The following is a 23641-nucleotide window of genomic DNA, read 5'->3' on the forward strand; positions in this document are numbered from 1 at the left end:
GAGCAACGCCTTGAGTGCAATACTCTCTATATACCTATGAGTTGCTTACCTTAAAAACCACTCCAGGGGAACTGCATTTTTGGCCTTGCCCAATCTTTAGTAAATATCCTGCCAAGAGCTGCCTGACTAGTTTACAGGACACCAACCTGCCATTGGGGAAATTCAAGTAATTGGAGTTCTACCATTCTCTAATCTTAACCTTTCATCTCATTTTTGCTTTTACGATTTGTATAAACACTGAAGCTTATATTTGCGCTAACAGATGAGCTTAAAGGTCCAAAAAAGAAACCAAGAATCCTTCCTGGACAGGATATTGATATGAAATCAAAGCAGGTTTGCTTCTTTTCTTTTTTGGGTTTTGAAAGTGTATTGGTCTTTCCTGTTTATATTCAATCGTCTAAATGGTTTACAGTTCAAACGGCAACTTCGATCTGTCGTTGTGGATGGGGTGGATGTATTGGCTACTGCAAGAGATGCTTGCCAGAAATCATTAGTGAGACAAGAAGCCAAAGATGCAGCTGCGAAAGAGAAAGCCAAAAAGGAGGAGGAAAGAGTTGCAGAATTGAAACAGATTAGAGGGGAACGATGGCTGCCTTCCATTGCTAGTGAAATGCAGGTAAATTCTCAAGGTTAAAATAGGTGGTTTATAAATTATTTAGTGCTGCGGACTTCATTCCTTCTCTCTTTTGTGTTCCATCCCATATTATGTTTTTCTATCTGCTGTAATTTCTGTCGGCTAATCTTTGTTTGTTATTTTTCTTTCTGCCCAGTCAAATAGAATTTGAAGGCAAGAGCTACAGACAAACATCTAAAGGCCTCCTGAGCTTTTTGCTAGTGAGTGAGCAAAATTCAGAGATCTGTTCAAGGTATGATTGAAGGATTTAACCAGAGCGGATAGTCGGATACATCATTGGACTCCAAATTTCTCCCACAAACCTACAGAAAATTTGATGTATGAATTTGATGTATGGAAGCAACTTTAAAAATGTATTTTCAAAATGAATTGCTCAAATATTTTACACGACGGTCAGAAAATCTCCACCTCAAGCTCATTTTCCATTTTTATTCTTATTTTATTTCAAAAAAATAAAGAAATAAATAAAATGAGGGGGCAATGAGACTCTTCTTTATTTCTAAGTTTTTAATAAGTGATGCCACGGGCTATTAGATTACATTGTGAAGGGGAAACTTGGATTCATCAAACGCCAATGATGTAATAGTGAAGTAACAATTGAGTGGAACAAAGATGTCCCAACTAAAGGTTAAAAATACATAACAAGGCAGCAGTGCAAATTTACCAAGGGAGATGATGGAGGGATATCTGTATTCAAGATTATAGAGTGATTACAAATTATTGAAGTGAGGACAATAGCAATTAGCAGTCACCATAGCTTTTTGCATCTATTGGTTCTTCCCATACAAGGTAGGGCCTTTGGGTTATCTAAAAGATCTCTTAGTAATCAGTGCTAGATTTCAACCTCTATTATGGGTGGTCAATCCGGTACTGCAATGATTTGTTAACATGTTAACATCATGACAAATAGTCATGCGCCCTTCGATGTTTCCAAACTAAATTGCTGTTAATAATAATTAATAAAAGGCAAACCCAACCCACCAAATTTTATTGCCTTGGAAGGAATTGCAAGTTAGATTTATGTCAATGTATGAAAGCAAAATCTAAACCTTTCATTGTCTCAATATAGTCTTGATCCCATTTCTCATTTTTGACAAACAAACACAATTGTACTTCAGATGGAAAGGTAAGATTTAAAAGTGAGAAGCAACGTGGAAGCAACGGTCTTTCGGTTTATGTACTAGATGACCCAATTTCTGCTGTTAAAAAGCAAACAAAAACCAGCAGCTATAAAGTTTCCAAGTCTTACGTATCTGAAAGAGAGTGTTTGAGTTAGGATAAGTTAGTTTGCAAGTTTCAGTTTCTGGATTTGTCCTTGTGCACTGAAACTGAGTCACTTATTGAAGATGGCAATGCTGCTGGTAATGGTGGTGGATGGTTTGAGTTTGTTTGTCAGCACAGTTTGGAGTCTGCAGGAGCGGCGGTTCTCTTCGACGTTTGAAGCTGTGAGCTCTGCTGCAGTCTCACTGACCATGGCGCTTGTGGTCTGCTTCTTGTCCATACAAAGTCACAGTAGAGGAGATATGTTTCTTCCCTTCATTTGATCTTCGTTCTAATTCAATGCGTCTCTCTTGTATTTATATTCGGCATTTTGTTTATTTGGTTTTAGTTCAGCAGCGGTCGTTGGGTTAGTAAAATTAATTTATTGTCATTCTGTACGTGTGGTAATAATCCAGTAAATGGTAATTCAGCTATCTCCTGACTCTGTTCTTTATGAAGACATACAATTAGATGGTGCTGTGAGAGGAAAGAAAACTGGGAATGCCTATTAGGGAGAGTTTCCGATGTCATAGATTTGGATGGTGCACTTCTTTTGAGTTACCAACTGCCCCGATAATAATTAATAAATAATTCATTAGAGACGCCATTTCTAACGATCGTAGATTATAGGGTAAGATGGCTTGTTATTCAAACTTTATAGGTAAGTGACATGTGCACCTTGCGAAAAATGAACCGTAGGCAACTGTAACCAGATAAGCAATTGAAAATGAGTGATGTTAAACTTTCATTGCTATGATCACATATCTACATTTCCTCCATCGAACTTCACAAGCAATCCTATATATTTCTTTCTGCAGATTAAAGCTATCCTCATCTCCTTTAATTCCAACCTCTTTACCGCTTCTTTCATCTGTTTTATCTACGAAAACCTGACCGCTTTGCTTGCTTACCAATATATATTCTCAAAGTAAGGGTGCTGTGTTTTTTTTTTTTAAGTGGATATGTTATTAAACTATAAGATTTAATAGAGTGAATGTTAAAAAGGACTCATGCACTTAACAATATACAAAGAAGGAGAAAAAGAGAGAGAGAGAAATCATATGAATATATTATTAAGTCATATGATTTAAAAGAGTCAATGCAGACATGCGTTAAACCATATAACTTTATAATAAATTAAACACTGACTTTGATATATTATATAAATTAATAGCGTGTCTACTTTAAATCACAGTTTAAGAGCACATCTACATTAGAAAAATTTGGGCACTTGCACCTCTCTCTCTCTCTCTCTATATATATATTATATATATATATATATATATATGTATGTATGTATATAGTTCTGCTACTGGTTCGTAATACCAGGTTGCTTCTGAAAGCATGAAATTAGGCTTTAATCATAGGCCTCATAGTCATAAAGGGAAGCATATAATATATTTATTTTCATTATTTTATTTTATTTTTTATTAGTAAAAGATGCACATGCACCCGACCAAATACCATTATCTTCATATTGAAAAACAATGATTGCACGTAGACAAAACTTGCACGGAATTTGCGTTTGGACCCAAACGGGCGGCTGTTATCTTCGCCGACACCGTAAGAACAATATCTTGGGTCCCTTATCACATGCCATCTTTATGTCATAATGCAATCAAAATTTAACCTGATATTGTTTTCTCCGTGTGGACTTGCCTTGAACTCTGATACATATATTTCGGTTGCAAAATTCATATTGCTTGCTTTAAAAGATCTTTAATTATTCTCAGTTGATGAACGTACACTACGAGATGTATTGTTCTGATGAGTGGAGCATGTCTCACTGAAAACCAATTCAAGATTAGATCGGATCCGCCTCGTTTCATAACAAAATTACAAAATTTTCTACTCAATGAAATGAAATGAGACGCCTGTAAGAGCTTGGCTCCTTATCACAAATATGGTAATACAAAGATGCCGGGGTTGGGTACGTGTACAATCGAAATTTGCAAACCTGAGACAACTTTTATTCTAATGCTGCATGACACTGATTTACATCGATCCCCAACCCTATGAACATATAACTTATTCCAAAACAAACCTGAATTAAAGACGCGAAACGCTATGCAACTTGCTTGGCACTGACGTCAACTACTCGATCGAGTAATTAAAGTGCCAGACATTTATTGTCGCTACAGATGCAGGAAACAATCAGTTTCCTTACTGGATCGTACCATGATTTTTGTCGATACCTCAAAGTATTGCAGGTGACCAAAGGCAATGGAAACCAAGAGCTGAGACCTTTCTCTTCAAATTAGGCCCGCAGGAAGCCATTATCATCCAGGTAAGATACCACAGTTTCAACCATATCAGCCGGTGAAGGACAGTCATCTCCCGTCTGTTTTAGTACTATCTGCAAAAGATAATGCTTTAACTTCAATTATTTAAATATATAAATTGCATCCAGGGGAGAGAAAAGAAATGCATGACCAATTTATCTTGAAGTAGTTTATACTAAATACTCCTAGGATCCTTCAATCCACAAGAAGCTTCAGATTTATTGGGTCAGACGAACAAAAGAAAGTCACAACAACTATTCCTAACCAACCAATAGCCATTTCCACATACAAATGTTGGTTACTGAGGTTAGAGATGCATGCAGTTTCCTTTAAAATTATAATTGAGTGGTGTGTCTTCCTCACAATTTTAGATCAAAACAACCATTTAGATATGCGCCATGTTTCTGCAAGTTCAAATCTATACCAAACATGCACACCAACCTCACAGTTTAATGGTGGTTCATATGGATCATCAATCCCAGTAAAACCTGCAAGACCGATTTCAAAATTGAGAGCTAAGAAATGTGAGAAGACACAAGCAGCCAGAATCCACAGAGGCACACTTCAAATACAGATTAGAAAGTACCCTTGACCTTCCCTTCTCGTGCAAGCTTGTAAAGGCCCTTTGGGTCCCTTGCCTCACACACTTGAAGTGGCACATCCATGAACACCTGTCAAAGGTAAGGTTTGGCAATTTTCAACCAGCATCAGTAAAAGTCAGTTCCTTCACTCCAATGCAGAGCTTACAGGAAACTACAACATTGAGTGCCGCATACCTCAATGAAATCTCCTTCTGGCAACATTGAACGGCAGGCATCTCGATCTTTTCTGTAAGGAGAGATCAAACAAGCAATGCAAATAACACCAGCATCAGCAAAAAGCTTTGCTACCTCTCCTGAAAACACAAAATAGTGAATTGCAAGAAAAGATTAAAAAATTATTGGAGAAAAAGATGTATTGAAAGAACAAAGACACTACCAATCCTGCGTATGTTTTCCACACGATCTTCTGCCTTAAAACTTAGATCACGGTTCAGTCCATGCCGGCAGTTGTCCCCATCAAGAATGTAGGTCAACTTTCCTCTCCAGTGCAAGGCCTGACTCAAAGCACACGCCAGAGTGCTTTTTCCTATTATCAGAATCTAAACTATTAGAGAAAGAGAAGAGGAATGATATATATAAAGAGGAGGTTCACAAAGTAAGATTCAGGATGGGAGGGTGATGAGAAGAAGATTGCACGTGGAGAACAAGAAATGTCTTTGGAGATGTGAAAGAGACATAAATTTCAACACTCACTACTTTCCAGTATTTAGAAAAAAATAATCACAATACACAAGAAAGAAGATTATCTTGACTTTGACCATCAATTTCCAGTAATGTAGGATTTTGACTACGAGATTATAATTGGATTAGACTATTTAAAATTCGCACCTCGTTTAAACTCAAGTTTAGCCAAGCATAAAAGGAGAAAACAAGCTTGAATAGGCACGCAAGCTTAAAACCCAATGGATAGCTAAGTTCAATTGAATGCAAGTCTGTAAGTTACTCCTAATTGACTTGAACCAATAGGAATTATAATTACACTTAAGCGAAAAAACCTGAAACACAGATGTATATTTTACAGGATGCTAAGCACGCTCTGCCTTTACAAGACAAACTTGTGTTTAACAAAATTGTTCATGAAATATTTTTCTTCCATTTCATGTTTTATCTGAAGTCAACTTCCATATATCATTGTTCACCTCTCTTAACTTTCATAGAGCTCCTTTCTCACCTTAATCTGGGAGGGTGTTTAATTTACATACTGAATAGTGTAACTTTCATTCAATTATTTCATTATGAACCCAAGAATTGAGTTTAATTAGAATAGTATGACAGTTTACCTTCCATATGAATCCAAGAATAAAGGCATATAAATTTTCGGTTTTCCTAGGTCATAAAACATTCATATGCCCTTGATAGGATCAGCCAAAAATATCCTAACATTACGAGGATCATGTTCTGATCCTTCGGAAACTAACCATGTCTTGTTGTAATATATGTTTTGTTTGCTTAGCTCTGAAAAACCATCATAAAATGATAAACAATGCTTTAAATCATCATCTGAAAATTTTATCAGCGCTCCTTTCAGCATATATTAACCCCCTACTATAGGCCGCTTCCACTTGAAAGCATGCAGTTGTACTACATATACTTACCGCAAAATGCATCTATGGGACATCAAACGGGAAAATCATTCATCCTCAGTTAAAATCCAATAAATGAACAATCATGGACAGAAAGAAGTTATGCAGAGATGGAGAATTAAAGCCAAGAGAGGAAGGCTTCGTAGTCAAATTCCAGGAGCAAGAACTAGATCATCATATAAGCAGAATGTGTTAACTGAATAATAGATGTACGTTATTATTTATTGCTACCTATCCAGTTCCTCTCCCTGCAACCATATGCATGAAACAGTCTTTTTGTGGAATAGTTTTAGCATATCAGAGACATGTAAACAAAATCAGTAAAACGTTATTATGTTATGATTATAAGAAACATCTCCTGTTGACTGACTCCCTGACACCAAAGAGTGAAACAAAGAGATTATTTGAATCATCCCAAACAGGTGCCAATCATCAAGTTATACAAAGAAAACACACCATCACTAACCTGAACCACTAAGACCAGTAATCCATATGACGCAGCCTTTTTGCTGAAGTAACTGTTGCCTGTCACGTTTATCCACTGAATTTTTGTGCCACAAGATGTTTGTCGACTTTGCAACAGTAGAATTCTGGCAGAGATTGTTACCTATTAGATGGTCAAAGTTAGTAGCCTACATGGATCCATGTGAACAAAATCTTGATAAAAGAAGCCGTATATTAATTTACATTTTTAAGCAAATATGAATATAAAGTATGCGATAGAATAGAAATCAATGCCAAACGACCTCAGCTAGTCACCTAAAAACATATATTATATATTTCTTCAGGATTCACATATAATAATTATACAAATTACCATGTCTAAAGCAGAGTACTGAAAGCACTAAACTTAAATTAAAAATCGTCCAATTATCTTCCCTATCTTCCTAATACACAAGTAGTAGACTATGGCTTTGTTTCTTAGTGTTTTCTAGCAGTTGTACTTCCAAAGCAAAGATGCCAAAGCATTTGGTAAAAACTTTCAACTTTGCTATGGAATATAAGCAGATATTATCCCACACACCTATGTAGTTTATATTTTACCCAACTTCAAAAGTTAGGATTTCCAGACACCTATTGACTTTAACTTGACAGCTACTGCTTCCATTTTACAGCTGCTGCAGCTTCAAAGTGACAACAGAATATCAAATGGAGCCTATATAAAGCTTTATGGGACATAGTTGAAGGAGTAGATAAAGTGTATAACATTGACTCTCTCTTCTTTCTTATTCCCAGACAATAACCCAACAGCATAAAATAAAAGAAGACCTTCAAATTAATTAAAAGCTCATTACATTAGGAATCCCGCTGAACCCAAAAAATAATAATAATAATAAATGAATAAATAACAGTGACAGTACAACAATCATTAGATTATTAACAGTACTCAAAAGCTATTTTCAACAACCATTCAACTGCTATGACCAACTAAAGCCGAAACGAAGAAGGAGGATAAATATTTAAAATAAGAAGACAATCAAAAAGCTGACAAATCATATAATTCAATTGGCAAAATTTTCTTGCTATTTCGTTACTAGAAAGAACATAAAAATAAATCAGATATTTTCTTTATATCAAGTTTTTGGGACAAATTATAGAAGGAAAGGCAATACCAGAAATGGCAGCAGATTCTTGAACCACCGAAGCAGTTGCCGACTCCTCCAATGCTTTAATCGGCTGCAAAGACCTCAACCTCGACACGTTGAAAAACCCTGACATCTTAACCGACGTTCGAAAGTCAACCTCGGCCAGCGAAGGGCTGCAAATTGCCGGCCGAGTCGCTCCCACAGCTACTGCCACAACCTTCTCCATAATCTTAACCAAAATATGCTTGTCACCAGCTCAAATGAAACGGAATTTACAGTCAATCAACGAACAGAGAGAAGATTCGGACTGAATGTAAATTTGCAGGTAAGAGGTTCGTGAATCGTTTAATAACCGTAATTCGGTTGAAAGTGGAATTAGACTGCATAGATTTCTTACCAAGTTGATAACAAATGTATCTTATTCGATCGAACACATAGATTGATTCATTCAAATGAAATAAATTGAGTGGGAAAGGTTGTTAGAAACTGAGATTTGATTTCATGCTTCTGAACTTGCTTGATTTTGCTTGATTTTGCAAACCCAGTGCCGCGAGATTAAAATACAAAACTAATAAAAAAAAAAAAAAGATGAGATTTTTGCCAATAATTAAACGCACTAACGCAGCACAAAAAAATTGTCATCCATAGGCAGCATTTATATAATAAGAAGTAACCATAAATATAGATAACTCCACGTTATATTATATGTACACGTGGAATATAAGGTTCAGGTGATCAAATTTGAAAATAATTTTTTTAACCCTCTAGACGTCTAAGTTGACCAGTTAAATGAACATTTCCTAATTAGAATTTAGTTCACCAATTAAATGAAACCGTTGCGAAAAATATTCGGTTACGCCTTGAAGATGATCTTATATTTAATGCTACTTCATAAAATTGACTAACTTTATTTAACATGGGTAGTGTAATTTATTTGACATTAATATTTTTATATCTCATAATCTCAATGCTAAACTTAGTCTTTAAAATCTTCTTTAAAGAGTGAGAGGGAGATCTACCCAAAATTAGGATAAGCATTAACTACTAGATCAATAAGTGTTTCGCTATATATAGTGCTTATCAAATTTGAGATAGATTTACAGTATCATAAATTAGTTTATAATATTGTAAAAATCGATTTATAGCATTGTAAATCTATTCCTGCACTTTAACTCGGATTGAAAAATTTTTCTTTCTCTATATATAGTCATTATTTAATAAGGGAATATTTAAAATATTAAAGTAAGGAATAAACAAAAAGACTAATAAAATACAAACTCTAATGCAGTATATTTTATTATTAGTATATTGGAGTGTGTGTTTTATTCTCTTTTAGTTTGTTTGAATAATTTAAGGAATCTTTTATTAGAGATTTAATATATGTGTGTGTGTGTGTGTGTGTGTGTAGGGCGTTGTTCCAATCCCAAATTGGAACATCATCTAGAATTTTTTTTTTTTTTACATCCAAAGGCCAACAAATAGTTCCGGATACTGTTCCAATCCATCTCATACTAGAACAACTAACCCTCTAATTCTCATACTAGAACAACACCCTATATATATACACAATACATTAAATTAGAGTATCTGTTTTTGTTCTTTAATTTATTAAAGAAAATGATTCTCTTATTGTAAAATTACGTTGGGCCAGTTTCCTAATTTTATAACTTTTAAAATAATTGTTGTTAGCTTTGGTATAAAAATAATCAATTGTGGAGGGAACTAATTAAATGTTTGGTAAAATTTATTTTTAAGAGTGTTATAAACTTCAAAGACAATCATTTGTTTTTGATAAATCTCATTATTAAAATTTTATAAGAATATAAATTATTGAAATTGATGTAAAATTAAATAAAAATTATTTATGCATTTATAAATATGTATATATAATAATATTTCATTGTGTATATATAATAATTAATAACTAAAATAAATTATTTTATTTTATTTATTTATTTTGTTATCTCAATATAATTGGTAATAATAATAATCTCCTTAAATTTAATGATTTTATTTTCTAATTGAATAAAAATAACTTTACATTTTTATAATATATGTGAAGATGTATATAAAATTATAATAAGTATAAATTTGATTCTTAAAATCAGATTTTACAAAGCTATGTCTGCCTTACTTGTTAAAATATGTTGTAGGACATGGTGATTTAAAAAAAATTTTATCAAAAACTAAAATTAACTTTCACCTTTTCAAAAGTATTTTTAAGTCTCTAAAAAAAATCAATCAATAACCACTGTACTAGACCTTTATTTATTTTTTAATTGCTATTATATTTATTATTTTGATAAAAATAAAGTAAGAATATTTAAACCCACTTAATCACTCTCCAAAGTCCAAACCCACTTTTCTATTAAAAATTTTATTACTTAATTACGTATAGCCTCAATTCCGATTGTAGACAAACAAATATTATATAAAATTATTTTACTTTTACTCTCTCTTTGAACCCACTGCAAAACTCCATCACAGTATATGCTTATTTTCTTCTTCTGTATAGAATGAACAAGCGTAACAAAGTTTTTAAGTACACCCTCACTCCAAAGTTGAGCTCTTTTCCAGCTATTGTTTCTTGTTTTAGTAATTTGGGTATACAGTATTTGATATTGAATATTATTAAATTTCATCTTCTCTTTTGATTCAAATCTCTTTAGAATTCAATTCATGAAAAATGAAAAAAAAAAAAAAACTCTTTATGATTTAATATTTTTCAGTTCTCTCCCATCAAAATTTTGAAGCATCCTAAATGATAACAAATTAACTTTTAATTTGTGGTGCACCCTAAATTTTTTAATTAAAAAAAAAAAAGCTTATCCTGCTACAAACTATAGCCAAATGCAGTGCACCTGGGCAAGTAAGAAGAAACAGAGGTTGGGATTATACATTGAGTAATGATACAGCCACAAACTCTTGTACAAACTTATTTTGTACAAACTGACGTGGCATTAATTCATTGGTTGAATAAAAATATAAATTAATAAAAACAAATCATGTGGGCCAAGTGATATTTAATTCAACCAATCTTATCATGCCACATCAGTTTGTACAAAATAAGTTTGTACAAGAGTTTGTGGCTGTATCATTACTCTTATACATTTCCAGTGTTTGTCTTTATCAGCAAAAGAAAATAATAATAATAATAAAATAAAGAACTCTCATTGTTTTTTTTTTTTGGGTTAAATAATGTTATAAAGAGAACTTAATTTAACAAAGGATATATTAGGTATTTACCTGAGTTTATAGAACTAAATTTTTAATTTTTCAAATTTAGTAGTAAATTTAGTAAAAAGGCAAAGAATGAAAATGAAAATTATGTTGGTGGTGTGTCAATTTATAAAAAAATTCAATTTCATAGCACGTAAAGTACAATACAATTGCTATAATGTAAACAAATATAGAATACAAAGAGTTAAGGAGTGTCAACTTTTTAAATTTTATTATCACTCATTCAAATCACTCTATATATTATTACCAGAAGTTTAGAATATAGAATAATGACCGACATAATTATATGTTAACCTCGTACAGACCTATAGACGCAACTCAAAACGAAGTTTTGATTCGGATCGAAATTTGGTATTTGACCCACCCACAACGGCCGTAATTGCTGTACCGATGATACCAATACTCACTAAAAAGCATGTAAATGCGCTCTCTAAGAACTTATTAGAGTTTGTGCCAATACGTCCCTCGATCTATTTGTGTTGTCGTAGACACCATTGATCGACATTAGAGACGACTAATGAAAATGGACCTCATCCTCTCATACAACACTAATAACGAACAGCTGCTCGCTGCACTTAATTTCAGATTCAGCATTAGAAAAGACGTAAAAGCAAAAACTTAATACCTAACTTAAATATATCTATCCATGATCAAATTAATCTCAATGAATATTACCGTAGACCGACGAAGAGACAGTTTTTGTAATTATAAATTGTGTAATTAAGTATGCGCAGCCAATCTGTGATGACCATAAAATTAATTAACCTTCATCTCGACGACTATTTGCCAATTTACTATTAGCATTAGTTTGTTTATCAGGCGAGGCTCGTTTTGATACCCGAAAAGCGCTTTTTAATCCATTAATCAACCTGCGGCCGATATTCTTCTTCATTTTGTCATGATTTCGTGAAGCCTCAGTCCCTAACAGCAACAATCGGCCTCTGCCACCAACATCCCGTACATTCAACGAAGAAACTGATCCTCTTTCACCTCCGACAATCTTTTTATTGGGAACGTCCCCATAGTGAAAACTCGCAGACTTACCAGCTGACGTTGAGGAGGATAATATGCTTCTTCCCTTCTCATGCAGAAGCCTATTATTCAAGTCAGATAGGTCACTCCTTTCTTTCTCAGTCTCCTTCAACCGCTTCTTCATTCCATCCAGTTCATTTTCCAAGCTCTGTATCCGCAAACTCGTGGCGCCCATTGCTGCCTTCAGTTGAACTGCTTCGCGAAGAGCTTCGTCACGTTGGAGGATTGCACCGAGCGTGACGGGGTCTTCGCTTGCGTTGTGATGATGATGATGATTATTATTATTATTAGTTTTTCCTGTAGAGAAGATGGAGCTGCGGGTGTGGAGCTGCTCCGCCAGCATTGCTCGTATCATGAATCGTAACGGCATTCGGGGGTTCTGCACTATGTGTAAGAGGAATCCAGACGAGAGCTTGTTACAGTCAATGGAATCGCATATCTCTACTTTCTGTTCCTCAGTCATTTCCCCACTACTGTTTTTCTGAAAAATAAATAAATTGTTGTAAGTAATACGTAACAGAAGATGAATGTGACACTATCATGTATAATATTATACCTGAAGATATAGATCGACAATTTCGTAAAGCACATCGTGGCTCGTAAACCGTTGGTTCATGGACTCGGCGACGAGCTTAAAATCTTCGGCGCCCAACCTTACAACTTCTTCGAATAGCTCAACGACCCCATAACCCTCATCCGTCAAACTTAAAGCCTCAATGCATCTGCTCACAAGAAACGCTGTCGTTTCTGCTTCGGGAAGCAGAGCGAGACTCGAGCGGAAAACTATCAACGCGTACTCTTTGTTAACGGTGACAATCCGACGGAAGAATGTTTCCGTCAGCTGCTTTAAATTCTCGTCGCCGTCACAGTTAGCTTCTGTCATTTGGAGTAACTCCGCTGCCGTTCTAAGTGCCGCCACGTTGAACGGCGTTATGGCAATGCGTGTCCCGTAACAGAATTCTGCTACTAAAGAGAAGGTTTCGGCCGTTATGTTCAACGGTGGAGCGAGAGTTAACTCCTTGTGGTCCGTTAGTTGCCGTTTTAAATACGTGCTCCTTGATGTCAGAGGATCCTATGAGGAAGTAAACACAGATGAAAATATTAATCAGAGCCCATAATCTAACATTAATTGCTTAAGAGTACGGTCTGTGTTTTTAAATGACACGCACATATGGCCCCATTTAATGTTTCACATTCTGAGCTTTGGTCTCCCCTGAGTGCTTGACATTTTTTTATTTTTGGGTGAAACGATAATTCATAATTTTTTGGAGAAATAACATAATGATACCATGGTTATTTAAAAGGATCAGGATCCTTTCTTGATCCGAGCATTTCTAATCTTTTATCGATCTTGCGTCACATGTATTGATGAATTCAATTAAAATTTTTGGCTAAAATGATAATTTTTTGTACTTTGGCACAATTGAACGATATGCACGATAGTTTCTTTTGTTGTATTTGAAAAGAGGAAGGAAATTAAAATTGATAGGTATATGAATGAAAGCTGTTTGAAATATGTAATGAAAGCTGCAGAAGTCATTTTAAAATAACCTTGCTTTCGATTGTGTATCGATCACTAGAATGTGATTTTTCTCTATTATGGTAATAAACAACACTAAAATACTACCTAATAAAAGCATTGCCTGCCAATTGATGAAGAAAACAAATGTTGATGAGCGTAAATAAATCATTCACTAAAATTTCTTAAATTTGGTTTTAGGAAAGAAAGTAAAAAAAAAAAAAAAACTTAATTAGCATATAGTAATTTTTAAAATATTTAAAGTCTCAAACCTTAGTTTAAAATTTATTTCGATTATGTTCTTTTTTAAAATTAAGGTGCTGTAATTTTTAAACTACTAAAAAAAAGTTATAATTATAAAATAAAATTTAATAATATGTCGTAAATATAAATTTAAATAATAATTTTAATAAAATTAGTAAAGATATAATTAATTTTTCATCATACAAGTAAAAAATTATATTAACATATTTTTTAAAATATGTTTACAAAATACTTTAGTATTGTATATTAAAATATATAACTGTCCAACCTCAATTTTAAACGGACCTTATATTGAATGAAGATATAATAAAAAGCATTGACAGTTATAGACACTGAGGGAAAAAAAGGAGGAAAAAACATTTCTGGTAATGTATCCTATTTTGAACGAATTTGGAAGTAATAGGAGTATGAAATCCAAAAAGAAAATCCCTCTTATTATCTAGATGATCAACTCAACAAGTGAAAATTAAAACTCGAAAAATCAACAGTGTACAGAATGAATATTGGTGAATCAACTTACCCGGTGCAGAAGGAAACATGTTCCCTGGACTCGTATCAACACGTCCGTCTTGCACCCATTTGCCAGTGTCCTAATTGAAACAAAGTTCGATAAATTATTAAGACAAAATTTGGGGAACTCCCTCATTCTGTAAAGAAAATGCATATAGATTCGAATGTTCCAAGAACCTTTCATTTCAGAAGATAATTTTTTTTTTTTTTTTGTTAGCACGCAAGTGACAAGAAACAAATAAAACATTCAAAAATTTTTTAAAAATAAAAATGCATTTAATGAGTAGAAAATAATACTAGTAAGAAATTAAATTTACCAATTTTTGGAATGGAAATTTGGAGGAGAAGAGGAGGGACTTGGGGCGAGCGAAGGAGAAGAGCATTCATATTCTTCTTCATAGATAGTGTCAACAACCCCTAAATTTCCCCAACTCTTCATTGTTTTTTCTTTTCTTTGAAGAGATTTCACGCTTCTTCAAGGCCTTTCGGCTTCCAATGCTGCTGTTGTTATTGCCATTAGGGTTCTTTCTGCAGAAGGCGAGATAAATTTTCCCTGCTGTATTTATGGTGCATGTGATGACTCATAAATGCTGCCCTTTAATGGCCTAGCTAATTGAATCGAATTATTTTTGGGTGCTGACGGAAATTCTCTTCCCTTCGTTATATGGGAAGTGTGATCTGCATATCAAAGGATAATTTTGTGAACTTCTCTGTAATGTATTGCTAAAATACCATATACTTGTCTTCACCACGCAGGTGCAAGACTGTGTAGCGAAATTTCGTGACTTATAAAATAAGATTTGACAAATTTGCCAACGGATTTAATTATATAATTAAAGAAAAATGAACTGAAGAAATTTCTCCCAACTCTCAACAGAAGTTTTGGTTTAGATGAATTTTAGTAGCATTCGTACCGATGTAACCGATAGAAAGGATTTTGTTTTGGGTACTTATAATTAGGTTATTTATTAGGCTGTTGCGGTAGAATTTTGTGAGTTACAACTGAATGACTGATGGTATATATAACGTAACCATGATTTGTTAATGATGATGTGAAAAAGTTCAATATATGTCAAGTCCATGCCTGTCATTCAATTTCCCGCAATCAGTTGATGTTTACCATTACCATTGTTTACGAGAGGTCACACGTTGCGTTTCAAAATTTATCAGCACGATCCGGTGACTGAACAAGGGGATGGTATACAAGTGAATTTATCATTTTTCCATTCAAATGTTTTATCAAAGTTTAAAAACATTAAAAATACAATTAAGGAAAAAAAAAAAGAGAAGGAAAATTTTATGAATAGCCAGAGGCAGAGAAAATGTACTCTTTTCGTCTAATTAAGTGTAACATAAGAAGTTATAAATGTGTCTTTAACCTAGTAGGAGAATCATTGCACTTACAATATTGAGAGTAAGGTCTCGAGCCTCTATAAAAACGTTATGAGAGTTAGTTTCAGTCTCCTCTTAATTATTAAATAATTGAGTGGAGACAGTTTATTTCTTACAAAATATGAGAGAAGTGGACACCCTTCGAATATTAGAGAGAGTTTAAAGAATCTAGACAGTACTTTAGAGGAGTATATGACACAAAGAAAATTTCAGTTGTATAATATGTTTGTAAATATTAATAATATATGATGTAATATTAGTAACAGCATTAAAAAAAAAAAAAAAAAAAAGAAGCTAAGATAAGAGGATGAATGAATGAATCATTTGAAGCGGGGTTGAAAAAAAAAGAGGCGCTGTAAAGGAGTGGCCACACGTGTCGGAAATTAATTGGCCAACACGGCAACACTGCCGCTTGTGCATGTGACATGGTGACGTTGGCACCACAAAGAACTTCCCATTTGAGTTCACAAATTGTATTATTAACTGTTAATATATTTGTAGTTCGTTGTAATGTTTGTGGAGAAAAATGCCTATCGGTAATCGTTATCTTACTTTTTGAACTCGTAGTTTCTGAAATTTGGTAGTTTGCTTGTGATGCATCATTTGTATCATTGTTGATGATCTATTTTGTTTCTAAGTATTCATCTGTTTTGTAATTAATCAAATTTCTCTATTATTTCTTCTTGGTATGAAACTGAAGTCGTCTTGTTTTGGCTAGATCTTGAAGTTTCCTTCCCCTTCTATTGTTGGCGCCTTCTTCCTTGTGAAATCACATCTTTGTTCTTTTGTGTATCCCAAAAAATAAACTATAAAACCCAATTTCTCTTCTTATTATTCATCACCATCGTCACCTCTCAGTTTTAAAAGCTAGCAGGGCCTTTATATGGAATAAGGCAGGGTTCGTTAAATAGGGGGTTGAAAGGACTTTTGAGAGCGTAAATATCGCCACTCCAAGCCCATCGCTCTTATGGGAAAAGCAATGTGGGCCTTATTTAGTAGCAGTATGGCTTGATTTGATTGCCCAAAAGAATGGGAAAACATGGCATGTTCCAAGCCTATAACTCATAGTTATCTTAACCCAAACTAAGCCCGCCCATTTATGTAAACAAAACCCTAATTTCTTCTCCCTCCAAGAACGGCACCGTTTCGATAGACTGCAGCTATATATAACCACACAAACCCTTAATTTGCTAGCCTCTCCCAGTTCTTCCTCTAGCTGCCGCTGTTGTAAAACCCTAGGCCCAGTCCTCCACATCCACCATGAAGTACAACCCCAGGGTGTCATCCTCTCGCCGTAAGAACCGGAAGGCGCACTTCACCGCCCCTTCCAGCGTGCGCCGCATCTTGATGAGCGCGCCGCTGTCCACTGACCTCCGTCAGAAGTACAACGTAAGGTCGATGCCTGTGCGCAAGGACGACGAGGTCCAGGTTGTCCGTGGGACCTACAAGGGGCGCGAGGGCAAAGTCGTTCAAGTGTATCGCCGGAAGTGGGTCATTCACATCGAGCGCATCACTCGCGAGAAGGTTAATGGATCCACTGTGAATGTGGGAATCAACCCATCAAAGGTCGTGATCACCAAGCTCCGTCTGGACAAGGACAGGAAGTCTTTGCTCGATCGCAAGGCCAAGGGACGTGCCGCCGCTGACAAGGAGAAGGGTACCAAGTTCACCCCAGAGGATATTATGCAGAGTGTTGACTAATTTTTATAAGAGGTTGTTTTTAAAGTTTTTGTTTAATCATAGATTTTATGGATTTAGGATGTTTTGTTTTGGCAATGTCACTAAGATATTTCTATTGTTATTGTGTTATGCCATGAGGATCCGATTATGGGCTTATGTTGGAGATTTAAGATACTTCTTTGGATTTTCTCCTCGTCGTTTCAATTTTAATTCTATATTTTAAAATTTCTTGGTAATATTTTTTTTTAATGTTGTGGGCTTCTGGCTTTATGTTATATGTTCATACTTGTATCGGTGTTGTGTTTTTGGGTCAGGTCACAAATTACATTGCAATGCAGCATTGATGCATAATAGTTTTTCCTAGACCGGTTACAAGTTTGATTAGAAGGTTTATTGTTTTGAATACCAGTCAATCATGTTATGTGTTGGGAGTTTTAACTTTTTGTTGCTTGTGGTTTTGGTATGGCTGTAACAGAGCATAGTAATGCTTGGTTGCTTAGTTTATTATTGTTATTGGTTACTACTTGCATGAATATGGATAATGATAGAGATGCGTGAACCATTTCACATGCCGAAGTTACATGAAGAATATTTTGATTATACGATGCATATGTTCATCTGATTGTGATTCTTTGTATGATAATATATTATCTTTATAAAAATCTACCTTGGTTGCATATTGGTGTATTCTAGGCTAGTCGGATTGAATTTGATTTCTAGGAGAGTGGACTGTAAGTCTGCTGTGGTTTTCATACATGAATTATAAACCCTCCTTCTAATTTTAGTCAGCTTTTTTTATGCTTTTTAACTGAATGTTCCTCTATTTTCTAAAAGTTCACAAAGTTGAGTAGATACTATTCTGTCTTCGGAACAACAGAATTGTTTTCAACTATAAATTTTCATGCCATTCAACCAAGCATTTTCTGAATGTGTTGTGAATGTTGAGATTATGGCTTGCCTAGATTTTAACATCCGTGAAATTCTTAACAATAACAATGTTTGCCAGTCGATTGTGGTCCTCAGATTGATACATTTAAAAGTTGGCGTCTATATAACAAGTTCAACTGGTTTTGTATAGAGAAGCCAAGACGTTTGCTTTAAAGGTCCATATTATTCTGAGCTGATATGGTTATCAATTTGACTTAAAAATAATTTCTCTTGCACCCGAAGTAAGTTTTGTACAATATGCAAATTCAAATTTGGTTACACAAAATATGGTTGGGAATTTGGAAGATCATTTTATATGGTCAGAATTCTGATCTAATTCATGGTTTCCAGTTCCTTTAGTTTTAAGATTTTGTGATTCCACGCTTGCCATATCTGCACCTGTAATGCGATGCCAGCTAAAGTTTTTGTTGATGTTATGATTTCAGTTTGCTAAAGATTTTGCTAATATTATGATTTAAGTTTTGGAAAAAATCAATTAATATGATTTTTATTTACTGTATTTCAATCAAATGAACATAGATATATGGGAAAACGCTTTTAGAATTTATTAGGAGTATGGAAGCGAAGGGTGATGTGATTCACTCGACCTATTGTGGATTCTGCCAACCCTTAAACCTTTTTATGCAGTTGAATGGACTATCTGAAGAACTTTAACATGTTCAATGAACCATTCGCTCTCTCACGATTTATTTGAAGTTGATGTATTAATTATAAAAGTTATATCTTTCGATGCCAATCATATGAATTAAGTTTCTTTATTTTGTTCCTATATATGATATTTTAGGGCTCTTAAAAAAAATTAAATAGATTTAAATTTCGTTGAAGGCTGAATAGGTTTAAATGCAGGTATGTGAATGATATTAATTTTTGTAAATTAAAAATATTTGAAAGGTTGTGTTTTGATATTTTTATACTCTTATAATTATATATATTTAGAGTAACTTGTAAATCAAAATTTAATAAAAGATTTTTGACATGCCAAACTCTATTTTAAATTAAAATTTATTTGGTAAAATTAAATAAATTAAACTCTTAGTTATACTTCTTAAGCTCTTTCTCTCTCAGGCTCAATCAGAGTAACTATTTAATATTTCAATTTAATAGTTTCAATAAGAAATTGAAAATTTGTGAGGAATTCTTTTGGTTTTCACATTAACTAATTATTATCTCTAAATATCGTATTTAGTTCGTAAAAAAAAAATCAGTGTTAAATATAAAAAAATGGAATGATAATTATAAATACAAAAATTAGATTGTGATTATTTCTCCTTAAATCGTAACTTGACTCTTAGTTTTGCAGTCACCCAAATTCGAATAATAATACAAAATAAAGGTTGGTGCTTATGACGTTTCTCACAAAAATGACTACTTAAAAATAATAGTATTTTTTAAAAACTAAAATTAGCATTAGTTGAAGTAATAGTATCTCACAAGTGATAAATTAAAAAAAAAAAAAAAAAAAGTGATTTTGAAACGACCCTTCGTGGCAGTTAGACATTGTGAGCTGTGACCAAAGGTTGGTTTAGCCCAGTCTCCGGGAGTTTGCGACTACGACCCACACCACAAACTAACAATAAACTTTGCTTCGAATCAGATCCAACGGTCTAAAAGTTGCCTGTTACCTAAAAAGGTCACAGGTAATCACCAGACTTGACTTCTCCGCATTCGTGGTAGAAAAAAAATTTGAAAACAAAAAGAAAATAAACCCTGGCAGCATTTCCCTTACTATTGAACCACTCCTCTGGCTCTCCCAAACTTCGCACAGATCCTTCACTTTCGTCTCTCTCACTAGTCAACCATGAGTAAGGGACCGGGGCTCTTCGCCGACATCGGTAAAAAAGCCAAAGGTTATTGTCGCCCGCATCTGTCTTGCTTTTTATGAATTTATATTTATTCATTCTTAACACAGAAAATTTTTAAAAAAATAATAATAATCGGAAGTTTAGTTATGAGTGTTTGTGTTTGTAATTAGATCTTTTGACGAAGGACTACAACGCCGATCAGAAAATCAGTATCTCCACTTACAGCGGTGCCGGAGTGGTATGTTGTATGTAAATTCGTTTACTGATCTAGCTTTGTAACTTTCTCTGTTTGTGGGTTAGGATTGAATATTTAATCATGGTTTTATTTATTATCAACCGTTTTTTGATTAAGTACTGCTGCATGTCTAGAACTTTCGATTTTAATGAGAGAATGTGTTCTCGGATTTCGTCTGTAAATTTATTCCTTCGCTTTGTTTCTTTTTGTATTGGCTGCCGGTGTTTGAACTTTTAAGTTCATTGGCAATTTATGATTGAAGATTAATTTTCTTTACTGGATTATTAATAAAGCTGCTACAAGTTTAAGGTTTCTGTTATTTGGCGTTCTTTAATTATGTGATGACAAAACAGATCCTAGTCTTGTGCTACAAGTTTAAGGTTTCTGTTATTTGGCGTTGTAGGAAGAAATATATGGCTTTTGTTAAGTGAATGTTTCGGGGAAACTTTAGATTGTAATCCGTTTGGAAGCAAGAGTGGAAAACTCACTGTTGCATGTTACAAATGATGGATGAATCCATCTTGAAGCTTGTATTTTTTACTACGGTTATTTAACAGTAGACTTGTGAAACGTGCAGTTTGGTCTGGAAGGTGTGACCGAAGGGATTTGGACCTAAGAGGCTAAGACCAATCCTTTTTACGGACTTGGTGGTGTGGAGCTTAAGGTTCCATTTCTCTTGGTCTTAGGTTGCCCAGGATTGGTATCTAAAAACTATCTATATAAATACTTAATTTATTGCTGTCTTTTGTTTTGTTTACATTAGATGAAAGCATAATTTTTAGCTCAGGCCGTTGCTGTGGCAGTTTTCTGCTAGAACATTGTCGTTCTACAAGTTTCGAGTGTCTTCTATACAAAGTCTCCAAGAATCAGAACATGAAGTCTGATTAATTATGACCATATTTGATATTGTTCCTCGTTAGAACCCTAGAGGAATGGATTATCATCAGGCCTTCTGAAATTTTGATGGTCCCGTTATTATTATTTTTCTCTGTTGACTAATTATTGAGTAATTTTGTAATTTTTTACTCTTCTTTTCAGGCTCTCACATCAACTGCTGTGAAAAAGGGAGGACTCTCTGCTGGTGATGTTGCTGCACAGTACAAGTATAAGAATGTTTTATTCGATGTCAAAGTGGACACAGAGTCTAATGTGGGCTTCTTCATTCTTCTCTCCCTTTTTGTTTTAAAAAAAAAAATTACCTCAAAAATTCCTTCTTGAGCCAGCATGTACTTTCTCTGTTTTCTTGCAGATTTTGACAACCTTCACTCTTACTGAGATCCTTCCATCAACAAAGGCTATTGCTTCCTTGAAAGTGCCTGATTATAACTCTGGCAAGGTATGAAGTTTTGGCATCTCTTATGCTGACATTTTGTAGAAGACAATCTTACCCTTTTGAACTTTTATCTGCCTTTCATTCTGTAGTTGGAGGTTCAGTACTTCCATGATCATGCCACCTTTACTTCAGCCATTGCTTTGAATCAATCCCCTTGCATTGATGTTACAGCCACCATTGGTACCCCGAGCATTGCTTTTGGTGCTGAGGCTGGGTATGATACCACATCTGGTAATTTTACAAAGTACACAGCCGGCATTAGTGTGACCAAACCAGATTCATGTGCTTCAATAATTCTGTAAGCTTTTAGATTCATTTTCAGTCTATTCTATTAGAAATTTTGGTGACATAGAGGTTTTTTTTCACATGTTCTTTCTCTTTTTGTGTTCCTAAGGGGTGACAAGGGAGACACAATTAGAGCATCATACGTACATCATCTGGACAACTTGAAGAAGAGTGCTGCTGTGGGAGAGATCACCAGAAGGTTTTCAACAAATGAGAATACTTTTACAGTTGGAGGATCATATGCTGTTGATCACCTCACAGTAGTGAAGGCAAAGCTCAACAACCATGGAAAGCTTGGTGCGCTGCTGCAGCATGAGGTTATTCCAAAATCATTGCTTACGATTTCTAGTGAGGTTGACACTAAGGCGTTGGAGAAAACTCCTAGGTTTGGTTTGGCCATTGCCCTCAAGCCCTGATGATCCTCTTCCAGGCAAATGATGCATTGTTGGAATTTTAGAGGTTTTCCAATTTAATGGTGATACTTGAGAAGTGTCGTCAATAAGGAGTTCCAAGATAAATTTGTTTCTAGGTTCTTGGTAACTGTGGATTAATTGTTTTGATGCTTAGGTGATACCATGGTCATCTATTTCTCTATTTTGAACATTTTTCTTGGAAATTTGCAGCGGCATTTTGGCATTTGTGCAGTCTATTCTCCTGGGTAGTGGAGGTTATTGTTTTGATTGATGGGAAATTTGTTGATCGTCCTCATGTTTGTTTATCACCACTGCACTTCACGCTAGAGGTTATTCTTATGCTCTTTGCAAGATAGATTTAATTGATGGAGATTTTTGTTGATTATCCTCGTGCTGTTGGCTGTCACAGCATATTGCATATTGATGACGGCAGTGAATTAGGCTTGAAGATTTAGTTGTAATTTTATCTGAATAGTCTTCTTCGGAAGATGCCATGAAAGCTGGACCTGGAATTGCTCTTCCCTATGCTGTTGTGTAACAGGTCTTAGATAGTCTTAGATAGAGGGAATAAAACAAAAGGCTAGCGTTTGTGTTATTGGACCAAATTGCTTCACGAAGCTTCGTCTTGTATTAATTAAAGAAAGCTATTCACAATGATAGCGCGTCACTGAACCCGATGGGTCCGATCAATTAAAAGCCCACTAAATATGTGAACTAACCAACCCCACGATGCAAATGTTAATCAGTACAGAAGTGGAAAAAACTAAAATTCATGTCTCACTGGTAGAAACAAGTCGATAAACAATGTTAGATTTAGATAATAACTTGACGATTAGATATAAACCACATCATGGGAAAATTTTGTTTGCTGGTTAATTTACAGATTTGAGTTTCAATATATATATATATATAGCTTTGTCATATGAGCGAGACTATTAGGTTTCTATATGTAGTTTAATTCGGTCATAATTGTAGGCAAACAAAGTTTAATCAACGATTGATGGCTCGGGCAGAGACGGCCTGAAAAAGCAAAGGCAAAAG

General features: G+C 34.5%; 5 protein-coding genes across 8 annotated transcripts in view; 3 read left to right on the plus strand and 2 right to left on the minus strand.

The window, feature by feature from the left end:
- The window catches only part of LOC18037368, a 2024-nt gene extending 988 nt beyond the window's left edge, over window positions 1–1036 (plus strand). The window contains exons 4-6 of the mRNA XM_006426058.2: window positions 263–333; window positions 413–616; window positions 771–1036. Of these exons, the coding sequence (XP_006426121.2) occupies window positions 263–333; window positions 413–616; window positions 771–785 (290 nt within the window). The 3' untranslated portion in view covers window positions 786–1036. The remainder of the gene's footprint in view (window positions 1–262; window positions 334–412; window positions 617–770) is intronic.
- Window positions 1037–3677: 2641 nt separating this feature from the next.
- Window positions 3678–8593, minus strand: LOC18035780 (adenylyl-sulfate kinase 3). Of its 4 annotated transcripts, none has more exons than XM_006426061.2 (7): window positions 7975–8593; window positions 6828–6968; window positions 5155–5304; window positions 4953–5071; window positions 4763–4847; window positions 4618–4664; window positions 3678–4250 (listed from the first exon to the last, which is right to left on the minus strand). In XM_006426061.2, the coding sequence occupies exons 1-7, from the start codon at window positions 8171–8173 to the stop codon at window positions 4152–4154; spliced, it is 840 nt and encodes a 279-aa protein (XP_006426124.1). In that variant the 5' UTR covers window positions 8174–8593; the 3' UTR covers window positions 3678–4151. The 4 variants fall into 4 exon arrangements, with proteins under 4 accessions (XP_006426124.1, XP_024036383.1, XP_024036384.1 ...); XM_024180614.1 differs by having other exon boundaries at window positions 4158–4250; window positions 4770–4847; XM_024180615.1 differs by lacking the exon at window positions 4618–4664 and having other exon boundaries at window positions 4953–5004.
- Window positions 8594–11827: 3234 nt separating this feature from the next.
- Window positions 11828–15295, minus strand: LOC18035781 (BTB/POZ domain-containing protein At3g49900). Its single transcript, XM_006426062.2, has 4 exons — window positions 14830–15295; window positions 14523–14592; window positions 12776–13291; window positions 11828–12700 (listed from the first exon to the last, which is right to left on the minus strand). The coding sequence occupies exons 1-4, from the start codon at window positions 14949–14951 to the stop codon at window positions 11948–11950; spliced, it is 1461 nt and encodes a 486-aa protein (XP_006426125.1). The 5' UTR covers window positions 14952–15295; the 3' UTR covers window positions 11828–11947.
- Window positions 15296–17084: 1789 nt separating this feature from the next.
- LOC18037082 (60S ribosomal protein L26-1) lies at window positions 17085–17818 on the plus strand. The gene has a single exon (XM_006426063.2). The coding sequence runs from the start codon at window positions 17165–17167 to the stop codon at window positions 17603–17605; it is 441 nt and encodes a 146-aa protein (XP_006426126.1). The 5' UTR covers window positions 17085–17164; the 3' UTR covers window positions 17606–17818.
- A 2391-nt stretch (window positions 17819–20209) lies between these two features.
- Window positions 20210–23046, plus strand: LOC18036341 (mitochondrial outer membrane protein porin 2). Its single transcript, XM_006426064.2, has 6 exons — window positions 20210–20379; window positions 20505–20572; window positions 21608–21718; window positions 21819–21905; window positions 21992–22200; window positions 22297–23046. The coding sequence occupies exons 1-6, from the start codon at window positions 20331–20333 to the stop codon at window positions 22601–22603; spliced, it is 831 nt and encodes a 276-aa protein (XP_006426127.1). The 5' UTR covers window positions 20210–20330; the 3' UTR covers window positions 22604–23046.
- The last annotated feature ends 595 nt before the right edge of the window (window positions 23047–23641 follow it).

This window comes from Citrus clementina, unplaced genomic scaffold (assembly GCF_000493195.1).
Source record: "Citrus clementina cultivar Clemenules unplaced genomic scaffold, Citrus_clementina_v1.0 scaffold_7, whole genome shotgun sequence".
Taxonomy (NCBI): Eukaryota; Viridiplantae; Streptophyta; class Magnoliopsida; order Sapindales; family Rutaceae; genus Citrus; species Citrus x clementina.